Source organism: Saccostrea cucullata, unplaced genomic scaffold (assembly GCF_032062105.1).
Source record: "Saccostrea cucullata isolate Sc308-1 unplaced genomic scaffold, CSIRO_AGI_Scuc_v1 ctg108, whole genome shotgun sequence".
NCBI lineage: Eukaryota > Metazoa > Mollusca > Bivalvia > Ostreida > Ostreidae > Saccostrea > Saccostrea cuccullata.
Window position 1 is genome coordinate 365,907 of NW_026935861.1, and position 13,509 is coordinate 379,415.

Genomic DNA, 13,509 nt, shown 5'->3' on the forward strand with positions numbered 1-13,509 from the left:
TGTTTGAAATTAGAAAATGGCATCTGTCATAGCCCACAGAAGATAGTTGATAGCTTTGTGTCTTTTTTTACCAATGTAGCTTCAAATCTAGTGTCCAAACTACCAGCATGTACAAACATTTTTTCTGTCAGCAGTCAATGTTTTAAGTCTTTTTATTCACGGAGAAATGTGAAAGGATCTAAATTTATATTAGCAACGGTGACTGAGGATTATATTTATAAGGAATTGATTTCTCTAAACACATCAAAAAGTACAGGTCTTGATGATTTACCAGTAAGATTCATCAAGGATGGTGCACATATTTTAAAGATTCCAATTACTTTTATAATAAATTTGTCTATAACCTCAGGGGAGGTACCAGAGGGCATGAAAATTGCATGTGTTAAACCATTGTACAAAAAGGGAAGTCCCCTTGATGTTGGAAACTACAGGCCGGTTAGTATTCTTAGCATTGTGTCAAAAACTCTGGAAAAGAGTGTTCATGTACAACTTTCAAATTTTTTAAGCGAAAACAACCTTTTATTTGAGTTTCAATCTGGATTCAGGGATAAATATTCAACTGATACTTGTTTAATTCATCTTCTTGATCACATTAGAGACGACAATGCTAAGGGTCTGTTCACCGGCATGGTCATGCTTGACTTACAAAAAGCTTTCGACACTGTCGACCATTCCATACTAATATCTATGTAAAAAGTTAGAAACCCTAGGGGTCAATTCTTTGAGATGGTTCAAATCGTACTTATGTGATAGAAAATTTGTCTGTGTAAATGGTGCCACATCAAGTCCTGGTTATGTTACATGTGGTGTACCTCAGGGCAGTATTTTAGGCCCACTTTTGTTTTTGATTTATGTAAATGACATGTCTTTGAGTATTGACAATGACTGTTAATTGATTTTATATGCAGACGATAGTGCCATACTCTTTTCCCACAAATGTACCGATCATATAGCTAAGAAACTCAGTAAAACACTTGAATCTTGTTCAGACTGGTTGGTTGACAACAAATTATCATTACACTTAGGCAAAACAGAGTGTATGTTATTTGGTCCGAAATGAAAACTCAGTAAAGTTGATGATTTTTTCATTGTGTGTAAAGAGCATGTCATTAAGGCTTCTCAACAAGTAAAATATCTTGGTCTGTACATTGATTCCAAATTATCTGGTGAAAATATTGTATCTTCTCTTGTTCAAAAGGTGAACTGTAGATTAAAATTTTTGTATAGACAAGCAAGATTTTTGGATCAAAAGAGCAAATTCTCATTATGTACAGCACTTATCCTCTGTCACTTAGATTATTCATGTAGCTCTTGGTACTCTGGACTGTCAAAAGCTATGAAACGTAAATTACAAATTTGCCAAAATAAGGTCATTCGATTTATGTTGGATTTATCATTCCCCGATGCATTCCATCAATTATAGTATTTTTTAGTCTATTTAAATATGTTGAATGTGGACAGGAGAGTGAAGCAGATGAGACCGAATCATGTTTTTAATATTGTTCATAAGAAAGCTCCTGTTTATCTTGAAACAAAGTTTAAGTAATAATTACTCTAATACTAGATCCTCTAATAGCCACAACTTTAAATTGCCATCGATTAGATATTGCCAAGATCAGACTTTTTATTACAATGCCATCAAGGATTGGACTGACTTGCCACTTTTTATTAAGAATTTAGAATGTAAAGAAACTTTTGAGAACTGTGTAAAAAAGCATCTAATGGAGGATTTTAAAAGCTGTGAAGAGAGTTCGTTTATATATTTTTGATTTTTAACATCTATGAATGTACGAGGGGTTATCAAAAAGTTCGTGGACTGAGGCTATAAATTAGTACTATGTAGTCTCTGCTTTCAAAATTGATAAGGAACGTAAAACAAAAAAAAAAAAAAATGTTGAAAATTTTAGCTCGATACGTTCATTATTTGCCAAATTATAATAAAATAAAAATGACATTATACGATCACCTGGCGCTGTCGTCGTTTATTTTCATGACGTCCGATAACGTCATTGTTTTTTCAATGTACGCTTCCTCTACCTCATACACTTTTTTGATAAGATTCCCTGGAGCTGAGTAAGGATTTAAACCCGCCTTGTTTATATGACTTTACAATGTCATGAACAGTGACCTTCAATGAATATAATTTTCCAAATGGATTAATATATTGAGAGAGATCCGCGCTGGATTGTGCCGGCATATTTTGCTTTTAGGAGTTCAATATCTACAACACATGATCAACGTCATTTTTTGACGTGATTGATTTTTCACACCTTGATTAGCAAATGGGCTTTAACTGTGTATCCCTTTTGTCTCCGAATCTATTTTGACATTAAAAGACAATTACTTTGGATGCATATTATTTCTCTCTAGCCAGTTTCAACATATTTTAGGTCTATACCAGTTTTTTCAGGGACAAAACTTTATAGAATGTTGGAAACGGAAACCCCTCCCCCCTTTTGACGTCATTTTCAAGGCCTCATTTGTTTGGACATTCCGTGTAAAATTTACGATAAAATTTCATAGAACTTCCAGAATGAAGTGAAAATTTCATATTTTATGGAACAATTGTGTTCCTACACATACAGTACCTGAATTAACGGGAATTTCGGATGTCAAATGATCATATCAAAAGAGTTTTATTCAGTTACACATAGGTCGCAAAAACCTCGTGTTCGAGATTGCGCCGCCTGGACTTACCTTTGCTTACAAAAACATTACTAATTTATTAAAAAATAAAATTCATGATTTATGGTTTATTCTGTAGATAAAAAAGATGATGCCAACTAGATATTTTAAAATTCATTGATGTACCTAAAGCAGTTTTAATTTTATGACGCTAGTCCACGAACTTTTTGATAACCCCTCGTATTGTTTTATTTTAAATGATTTGTGTAATTTATTTTCAAATTTGATACAGGGTTTTTTAATACCTGTCCTATCTGAATGAGGTGCCTTGATTGATGTATCTGCCAAAATCTTGCCTACATCCTCGTACTTAATTTTGTTGTTTAGTTAGTTTTTTGTTTTATTTATTCACTTATTTATTTATAAAAAGGACCCCATTGGAAATAAGCAATTTTGCTTTCATGGGTTATCCTTAGGTTTATAAATTAATGTCATGATATCACGATGATTATAATGCATATATTTTTATTCATAAAATTTATAAATGTCATAAATTGTTTTATATTTTAAACATTCGGAAAAGGACACCTGTATTTAGAATTTTATATTTATTTTTGAAATTTTATTACTGTGATTAGGTTTTTCACTTTATGCATTATTTATATTTGTACCACCCTGTATCATACATTGATTTTATTACCTGAATAAATCTACTACTAGCATATTAGATCACAACACACTCTTTGATTATAAATGATCTAATTGTGTCAAGTATATATTCAATAAGTATCCAGTTTTTCTTCATTACAAGATATGGCCAAAACAGGACTTGCCTGAAAGTAAACTTGAACATATAACCTTGTAATTGTTGCAAGAAACTGTCAGACCTAAATTTGACCAGGTCCAAGATTTATAAAATGATTATCCATTGAAGTATTGTTGTACAGTAGAGACGTCTTCATTCCCAGAACCCTTTTTTGGATGCCATGATTGTTAAAACTAACACCTTTATACTTGAATGAAAATCTTACATGACTTTATTAATTTTTTTTTCAACTGAAATTTATATTAAAAAAAATGTTGTGTTTCATGCAGAGTTAGTGCCCTTGATTAGAGAATGCGCGAGCTAACATGAAACTCTAGTGCAAAAAGGTCAAAGATGTGGTAGGTTCCTTGCAGAGCATGATGGTTTCCAGAGATGTGTGATTCCTCAAACTGCGAGTTCCACAAATTGTGATTATACATAATTATGTTTCAGTTCGTTTTATAAACTAGACAAAGTGGAAATATTGCATGCGATTTGCGACCAAGTCGATGATCAACATCGTGCGCTCGGGCTACGTTACATCTTTCTTTACGCGCGTCAAAAGAAATGACTTGATTAGCATAAATCATTGATTCATTGAATTACGCACCTGGTTTGTTATGAAGATAATTGCCTTCGCTATCCTGGAACTTCATGTCCAATAATGCTTCGCCAGCCTTTCTCTGTTTATCTTTTGATGAAGACTTGATAGCACTTGACCGAGCTTTGTTTCTTCGATCTATAATTTCCGTAATTGGGATTTTCTTTCCACGCCCACCGTCATATAAAAATGGCTTTACTTTTTCTTGAATTGTGTCATCTAATTCTTTGAAATTTTTGGTCCAGCGAGCTCTTTTTGTCATCTCTACCAAATCTCCGCCTCCTTTCAAGTCTACCATTTTATAAACATCGGCTGCCCGACTGTCAACACCCGAGCCCTCTCCCTGCCGCTTCACATCATCCCCGACCGTACTAACCTTATTCCCCATTTTTCAGCGTATTGCCTCTCGTCGGAACTTAACGTATTCTATGAATTAGGCTAACACCTGTAATTTATGCTCGCCATATTGTTTACCTGAGATTCGCTGTCGCATGCGTACAATGGCACTTCCGTACATTAATGTATGGCCTTTTGAAGTTACCGCCACGGTACAGGTAAATAATACAATGCGATTGGTCCAATTCTAAAGAGTATAATACCCTAGCAACTCTGAGCGACCTAGACGACGGAAGGGAATTGTGGCACAACAAGTCACTGTTTCCGATTATAATTGTTACCTGTGATAAGAAAACACCCGTGAGAGGGGGTATATTCAATTATTAAATAATGACTACCATAGCTTTCGGAGGAGGGCCTAGTTTAGACCAGAGACGGTCGTTCGCAGCCCTCAGAGATGGAACTCATGTACCGGGGTAGGTCTTTAACTGATTGTTGATTGCAATCTAGATTTGCAAAAAATACAATGGTCTACAATGAAAGCATTTACACAATGAATAACTCCTTTTTGTCTTTTCATTTTAATTTAGAAAGATAAGTGTTGATATAATATGTCATATATTTATCTTTACCATGAATTTATAACAATCTGTATGTCAAATTGATATATACATGTCCATGGCAGTTAATTTGTTTTAATCAAATAAAAAAATCCAAAATGTATTAATTACACCTACATCTATGAGTTTAAAGTATATGCCAGTTTCTTTATTTGCAGTTATCGAGGATATTGTCCACAAATCAAATACAGAGTAGGCAAAACTTATGGAACAGACACCCATGAGTTGGCTCAGGTATGTAAAAGTTATACAGTAAGACACGCTTAATTATATTGAACACTCTTATATTGAATTAGTGCTTACAGCTAAGTGATTTTCCTTCCCCATAACTTAAAGATGAATTATAAATTTAATGGATATAACGAATTATGCTTATAGCAAAGCAACATTATCCGTCCCTGGAACTTCCTCATAAGCGTGTTTTACTGTACATGTACACCATTAATATCAATGTACAGTCCAATGCTTTAATACAATAAGCAGGGAAGGCTTCTGTCATTGTTTATTGACATCTCCCTGCCTTGACAGAAATGGAAAGTTTTATCCAAGCTCCATTGCAAATCTTTACATGGTTATCATCGCTTCATTTGGTTAAAATTTAAAAAAAAAACATAAATAACAAAGAAGATAAATTTTGACATTATAGACAGTGTATTTGGTTGTGAGTATAATTTATTGTGTATTTATATATTGTTGCTTGTCTGATCTTTAATTATTTGAAATTCTTATGAATCTTATCTGAAGGAGAAAAACCAGGCCATAAATATGGCCCAAACAAAGGTGAAATTTTTATTGACCGTGGAACATACTTCACTTTGTCAAGACTAGAAGATCAGGTCATGTTTACAGGTCAAGGTCCTACCAAACAATGTACATCTACTGTAAAATCACATATTTTCAAGGGGTCAAATTTTCATGGTTTTAGGAAAATATATTGGTTCATGGGGATTTGATTTCATGGTTGAAGAATTGTTCAGTAGTAATATATGTGAAAAATTGTATTTCGTGGTGGACATAAATTTGTGGGTCTCTTCATACTTGAAAACCACAAAAATTAAACCACCACAAAAATTTCACAGTATATGTATAACAGAGACATAGTTTTCCAAAATGTAACATGCTTGATTATTTAAAATATATAATATCCTTCATAAAAATTGAAATACATGTATATTAATCACTATTTGCCTCCGGTCCATGAAAATGACTCATAATTTGATCTGAAAGGTCTCTTTGTGAGAGTTTCTGTCCGTGAGGTACTTTATTTATCAAGAACTTTTGAAATGCCCCCAATCAGTTTGTAGGTTTTCTCTCGGGTCTGTGATAAATTTACGAGTTGTCTTGATGATAACATAGACTGGAACCAGGCGCGGATCCAGGATTTGGAGTTAGGGGGGGCGCCAAAATTAGGCAAGGGGTCTGGGGGCCGCCTTGAGGCCCCCAGTGGGTCCAGGGCAAAGCCCTGGTGGGGGCCCAGGGGGCGAAGCCCCCGGAAGCTCCTGGATTCTAGAGATTTTGAAGGGTGAAAATGAGGTCTACCAAGAAGACATATTTGATTTATGCTAAACATATCCGCCACTGGGAACTTCATTTAGACGAATCCTTTGAGCTGCCGCTGTTTACATGCGAATTATCCTAGAGCATTTCCAAACACAGCTATACCTAGCTGACATTTAACTGTCTGTATCGTCTTTTTATAGAGATCAATTATAAATTACCCACAATGGCCGATAAGGTGATATATGACTCTTTCCTTCTTTGTCATTTAAATCTAATAAAAAATGATAAGAGTAGCATTTAAACACCACTGAGCATGAAATAAGTTTAAAAAACCATTGACAGAGTATTTGTTATACTATTGAAGTATTAAATGAAATTATAGACTTGTTTCCTGACAGAGGTCTATAAAATTTGACATACCTTTCAGAGTACTATCCACTTGGATCCAGCCTCCATTCTCTCTGAGGCTCCAAGTAAACCAACCACAAAGAATAGACTGCCAGAGTCCACAGGAGACAATAAATACACAGAAAAAATGGTTCCTGGCTACACAGGTAAGAAAAAATAAACCTCTGTTACACAGGTAAGAAAAATTATCCCCTGCTACACAGGTAAAAAAAAAAGTTCCCTGCTATTAGCAAAAATTAAGTCCCCTGCTAAGTGACACAAAATATTCCCCTGCTACCCAGGTTAGCAAAAATAGTCATCTGTTACAAAGGTTAGCCTGTTACCCCATTTGGTAAATTAGTCTCCAGCTACATGTTTGTAAAAGTTCCATGCTACTAAGGCCAAGAAATTAGTCCCTACACATGTTTGAAAAATAGTACTGTGCTACTCAAGTTAGCAAAATGGTCCCCTGCTACACAGATTAGCAGATTTAGTCCTCTGCTACTCAGTTTAGTAAATAAGTCCCCATTTTATGTTGCCTGCTACACAGGTTAGCAAAATAGTGTCTGCTAAACAGTTTACTTAAATGAGTAAAATAGTCCCATGCTACACAGGTTAGTAAATTAGTCCCCATTACACAGTATAGAAAAATAGTCCACAGCTTCACCGACAAGTAAAATAGCCCAATTGTCTACACTTGATAGCAAAATAGTCTCCATCTAGAGAGCTTAGCAATATTCCCAATCTAAACAGGTAAGCTAATATTAGCCATTGATCTCCTTATGTCAGTAAAACAGTGCCTGGGAAACAGAACTAAGGTATAAAACAACTATGAAATGCAAGTTTCTTGTAAATTTAAAAAAAAAACCTTGATAACATTGCACTGTTGTTGCATATAAGTGAAGTATTGAAAGGAACTTTTTAATAAGCAATGAAAATATATTGGTGATGATTCATTGATTAGTATTGTGCTGAAAAATGATCATCTTTCTTGAACACATTTTAAGGGAGGTAACTCTATTCCAACATGAGTAACTACCAGTATCTTTGAAACTGTAAAGCCAGATCTCAAAATAGCAGCCCTTTGTTGTTTAAAAATATGCATGTATGTATAAATCCTTTGACATATTTCAGCAACAGTATGAAAGTAAACTTTATAGATAAAAAAAAAAAATAATAATAATGATGGTTCTAATCTCCAAAAAAATGTTTGACACGTTTCATTCTGAGAATGTGCTACTTGATAACTGCAGTGAGTTTTAATTATATAAAAAAAAAATTTTACTTTTAGGTTACATTCCACGCATGCCATTCAAATTTGGAAACACATATAAAGAGGACTGTGATGCTTGTATAGATGAATACTTCACTAATAGGAACTTTTATGATACAAAGTCTGCCGACTTGAAGAGACAAGTAGGCAGCTATCCTCGCCTCACCCCCATCTCTCATGACCCTGAGGTCAGGGACAAGCTCAATCTGTACAGAGACACTCATCCCAGCAGGCCTATCCTTGTGGGTAAGTGCTTCATTATTGGTTTTTAATGTCAATTCCACTACATACCGGGGGTAAATTTACCAGTGAAGACTGTAATAGCAATTTCTTGAAGACCTTTATAGACCTAAAGTTAGAGTTACATCTTATGAAAATCTTTAAAGATAAAATTATTGCCTTACTCCAACAAATGACAATGAATACTGCTAGTTGTAATGTAGTAATCTAAAATAACACCATTGGCAAGTACAACATTAAATAGTTAAGTAATTACTGTATATTAAATGATAACTTACAGAGGATCGGCGGGCACTGACAGAACCACCAATCCCTGGGTACTGTGGATATATTCCCAGAATCAAGACCACAGAACAAGGACTAGGAGCCCGCTATCACAGGTCCACCAAGAACGGATTAGAACTATTTGCTCAAGAAACTGCCTCAGCTTCTCAAAGACTAACAGGCCAGGTTCCCGCCTCTCTAGATAGGTTAGTCAGACATAGATCCCAAAGACAGGGATTCAGTGGCTTGGATTTCCTCAAAAATATTAAACACTGTATCAGAATTTCAGTTACATTGAAATTTGAGGGTACTAAATTTTTGTTGGATTATGAAAAATTTCAGGACAAGTTCTTATGTAAATATGTTTTTCATGAAAGATACAGCTTATTTATCAGTATTTCTTGTGGTTTTAAATTTATGTGTAAAAGGTATCAATGAAAATCGCAAGAAAATGAACCCCCACATAATACGATATGAATCCACTTTATCGTAAATACAGTGTTTGTTTCTTCTAAATGTCATCTGTTTTCCCTTCAGTGTACCCCAGCACCTTCTTCAGGGAACAAAGTCCGCCGACACTCGTCGCTTGTATCTGGATGACGGAATGATTCCTAAATACACCGGATATGTCCCACGTAAGTAGAACTCGTATGCCTGAGCTGACCTTACCATTTTTCCTTGACCCCTACTTTCAAAACAATAATGTACTGATTTATGTCAAAATTCCCAGTGTCTTTTCTCATAATCTTAATTGTTATCTTCAGTAAAGAATAAATTTTGCTGGTGTATCAGTACTTAAAAAAAACATTGCAATACAATATTTTTTGTGATCAAACCTAAATATACCGGAATATCAATATTATTGTGTGACCCTATTTATAATCCAACCCACTAATAAGAGCTGATGAATTTGTATAATGACCAAAAAAAAAAAAATCAAATTTGCTAAAATTTATAGAGAGATAATGAATAAACATATAAAATATAAATGAAATATTATTTTTGATTGCTATTAGTTGCAAAGCAGCATCTGGTTGTGCTGCCATCATACTGCTAACACATGGTTTTTAATAGCCATTCTCTGTAACCACTTAAACTTCGTTGCCACGCATGGTCACCGATTTTGATGAAACTTCACCCATGCTTAGTACTTGACACCAGAAACAAATATCAAACAAAATTTCGTTGCTATGTGTCTCGGTTGCTATGGCAACAGCCGGAAAAGTTTGAAAAATCGAGATTTTCAGCCTCTTTAAATTTTGACTATGGCTTAATAAAAACTAGAAAAAGCAAACAACCATTCTCACAAAAACATGACACTTTGATGTCACTTATACTGTAAAGAAACTGTTTAAAATATATCTCTAAGTAAGTGGTAACCAAGGGTACATATGGAATACATTTGAAATGCTGAAATATGCAGAAAAACACTCCGTATTCACTAATGGTAGGTCAAACTCAATCAACGACTTTAGAAAAACAATGAAAATGTTTGACCTTAAGTATATAAGTATAAGCAATATTATCCTAGAAATGACTTTTATGGTTGCCATGGTAACACAGTGTAACCATGCAAAACCAGTAACTAAGATTGGGTTAATGCTACTGTCTTGAGGAAAAAACATGAAAATTCAAGACCGGCAAATATGCATTGTTAGGACCTTGCAACACCAAAACCATAAGAAAAATTAAGTATATTTTCTACTTTGCAGTGTTACCATGGAAACAAAGTACCAGTGCTTAAAAGTGAATTATTATTCGCTGCACTAAGAATTAAATTGCCATATAATCAAGAAACAAATTTAAGGACTCAGCTTGAATAGTCCTTATCTGTTAGAACTGAAGTTGAATATCATATATTGATAAAACTTGACGAAGAAAACAACACTGTTGCTATGGTTACCAAGAAGGGAAAATGTTCGATTTTGTGAACTTTATATCAATATTAAACCCTGTGTGCCAGCTTCTTGCATCCAGTTAGAGATTGGATGATAGTCAAAATTAAAAGTCAGGTTAGCTGTTAATAAATATCAATCATAAAAGTTTTGGGAACCTACATTTGAGGGTACGTATCCAAGGTAATAATATATTTTTCAGATTTTTAAGCATATTTTTTCTGCTTATTTCCATAGCAACGCTCTATTTAAAGAATCCGATCTGAATTTTTTTTAATGGAAAAATAAGGACCACACCAACATCTTTAAAAATTGATCATTAGTTATGAGGAAATGTGCTTTCTTAAGAGATAGGATCAGATTTAAACATACAGAGTGTAAATTTGAAGGCTCTCTGTTGTATAAAAACCTTGGCAACCATTGCCAACCAAACTGAAATATCATAATTTGTTCTTGGTATATGTTTCAAGGCTCTTTTCTCTATTATTTGATCACATTTCATCCTATAATTGCTTTTTATTTTACGTGTATGACTTTATAAAATTCAATGAATATTTTTTTTACTTTTTAATAATTTGTTACCATAGTAACGTATGTAATAGTTGATTTACCAAACCTGTTTATCATGCATTTGAGGCAACAGGCCTTCAACTTTTGGAAACAGTCATTGCCAATTGTTTGCTTTGCCGCAAATGTTAATTATGGGGCTCTAAACATGGTAAAAAATGTCATTTTTCAAACTTTTAGACATGTTGCCATGGTAACTATAACACATAGCAACCAATTTTTGCCTGATTTTAGTTAGGGGTATCAAAGACTTTTATCATAGAGAGTTTGGAGAAATTCTGAGACTATGCGTGCCACAGCTCCTATATAAAATTTCAAGTCATTACAGAGAATGGCTCTTAATTTGTTGGTATGGGCAATTTAAATGCTGTTATATGACCAGGGACATCCAAAACTAACTCTTTGTTGCTTGTACTATTATCAGAGAGAAGATTTGCATTTGGTAACACTTACGGAGACACCACACGAGGATTGGAAGTCTGTGGTCACCCTAATGGCTCCTATGGGAATTTCCTCCGATCTAAAACCTTTGCCAATTGAAGCAGCATTTATTTCTCAACATCAGAATCAGAAGAAGAGATGGTCAAAATACTCTTGTGCCAAGAAGACAAAGCCTTCTACAGAATGCTGGTCCCTTATTCAGATTTTTAGGTCTACAAATTTTTTTAACTGTGCCTTCTAATGCTGTAAAGACAGTTTCTTTTACTTCTGAACTGCTTTTACCTCCTTTCAAGTTATTTTTTTCTTGTCAGCATTTGTTAACAAACTACTAGACTATTGCCTCTGACAGTTCTTTTGATCTTTTTTTGACTTTGAAAAGAGCTGATGTAGAGTTAGGAGTGTAAGATAGTATGTCTGTGTTTGTGTTCTATGATCAATTCTGCTGTTTTAACCAGATAAATTTAACTCATTGTGATATATTTATTTCTTTGTTGATGTGTTATATATAAATATGTTTCGTTCACCGATTAATGTCACACATTGAAGAGTTTATCATCTTGGTCTTGGACCGAGAGAAATCATGACTTTACGATGTATAATTCTACTGGATTCCTGAGTGTTTATTGCATAATGAGGACATGAACTCGTTCACATTTTACATAGTGTATATGTAAATGTTACAGAGGGACTCTCCTGAAGTTTATACAGATTGTCAGAAATGACTGTTATATTACAAATAAATCAATTCTGTCATGTTTCTTTACTTTGTACCTGTTTAAAATGAAAATATATTGGAGCATTTTCTATATCCTTTAAAGCAACAAGATGTTTTATTTATTACGTAAGTGTCATCAACAATAATTTAATTCTGGATGTAACACACCTTTTGACTGGAAAGAAAAATTTGTTCATACCCTAGAATGGTGTTGCCTAGGTCTCAATAATATGTCAAATACTTTACATTGTCAAAAATATGCATTTAAAATTGAAAATGATTCACCTGTATTCGAAGTTTATATCGCAATACCCAAAAGCATGCTCTTAAATGTTAAAAAAAGAGGCAAGCTATTGACAAACAAGTTAATGAAATAAGAGTATTGTTTGAAGTCATCACTTTGCAAGTTCTATGGTCAATACAATTAACTTGTCTGCTAAAACAATCTATCACTTAGTCTAATACTGAGTACTGGATCACATATTTTTAGAAGTCTGCATTTGCTCTGTTTCCAATATGTGAGGTTGATTATGGATTTTATCTCCATATTTCATGCAAATAGTAGGACCATGTGTCCTACTTTTTAAGAAATTTGTTGGAAGGTCCCAACTTACAAAATTTGACGATTCTAAACCTCTCTATATCTTAAATAATGAACTGTTCTGGAATTGATAAGCTACATAATTTTAAAAGGACCTACTCTGTTTGACATACATCAGGGCCCATAATGCAAAGTCTAAGATATGTATAAAAATTTATTTGAAAAATGAATGCCTGCAAAATTCAGAAAGTAGGACACAATGACCTAATTTGGAGTTAACATACTGTGAAATCACCAATTCTCTTTGGGGTTAAATTTTTGTTGTTTTCAAAGTATGGAGACCTACAAATTCCTGAACACCACGAAATGTAAATACAGTATATATTTTACTACTCAACACTTATTATGTACTAACCATTTAATCAAATCCCCACGTATCAATATTTTTTTCTCAAACCTCAAAAATTTGCCCCCACAAAAATAGGTGATTTTAAAGATTTTATGATCCTAGTCCTTATAATGGGAAAAATGGAATATACAAAGACATTGAATGGTTTTTAATCTCAAAAGTCCATTCAAACAATACAAATAAATAGCAGCGCAAACACAGGCTTCTAAAACATCAAAGGTGAGATCAGGTGCCATAGAGGAGTGACCATACCCTGCCCACTGGTTACATCTGCAATGTGCTCCTTGTCG

The 13,509-nt window shown here is 33.9% G+C and overlaps 2 protein-coding genes across 14 annotated transcripts in view; one reads left to right on the forward strand and one right to left on the reverse strand.

Moving 5' to 3' along the window:
- LOC134244046 (transient receptor potential cation channel subfamily V member 5-like) overlaps positions 1 to 4,569 on the reverse strand; it is a 24,158-nt gene extending 19,589 nt beyond the window's left edge. For all 12 annotated transcript variants that reach the window (XR_009987156.1, XM_062726309.1, XM_062726310.1 and 9 more), the window contains exon 1: positions 4,041 to 4,569. Coding sequence is in view for 11 of the 12 variants with exons in the window: in XM_062726309.1 (XP_062582293.1) it covers positions 4,041 to 4,419 (379 nt within the window). In the remaining variant the exon portion in view is untranslated. The remainder of the gene's footprint in view (positions 1 to 4,040) is intronic.
- On the forward strand, positions 3,741 to 12,311 carry LOC134244047 (ciliary microtubule inner protein 2B-like). 2 transcript variants are annotated; one of them, XM_062726312.1, is made up of 7 exons: positions 3,741 to 3,858; positions 5,146 to 5,221; positions 6,915 to 7,041; positions 8,166 to 8,393; positions 8,668 to 8,857; positions 9,189 to 9,286; positions 11,538 to 12,311. In XM_062726312.1, exons 1-7 carry the CDS (start codon positions 3,824 to 3,826, stop codon positions 11,651 to 11,653), a joined length of 870 nt encoding a protein of 289 aa, XP_062582296.1. In that variant the 5' UTR covers positions 3,741 to 3,823; the 3' UTR covers positions 11,654 to 12,311. The 2 variants fall into 2 exon arrangements, with proteins under 2 accessions (XP_062582296.1, XP_062582295.1); XM_062726311.1 differs by lacking the exon at positions 3,741 to 3,858 and adding an exon at positions 4,634 to 4,843.
- Positions 12,312 to 13,509: the final 1,198 nt, after the last annotated feature.

Coding starts and splice junctions, on each gene's coding strand:
- LOC134244047 (XM_062726311.1), top strand. CDS start 4,758: ATGACTACCATAGCTTTCGGAGGAGGGCCTAGTTTAGACCAGAGACGG. Junction 7,042..8,165: donor AATGGTTCCTGGCTACACAG/GTAAGAAAAAAT, acceptor TTTTACTTTTAG/GTTACATTCCACGCATGCCA. Junction 8,858..9,188: donor GTTCCCGCCTCTCTAGATAG/GTTAGTCAGACA, acceptor TTTTCCCTTCAG/TGTACCCCAGCACCTTCTTC.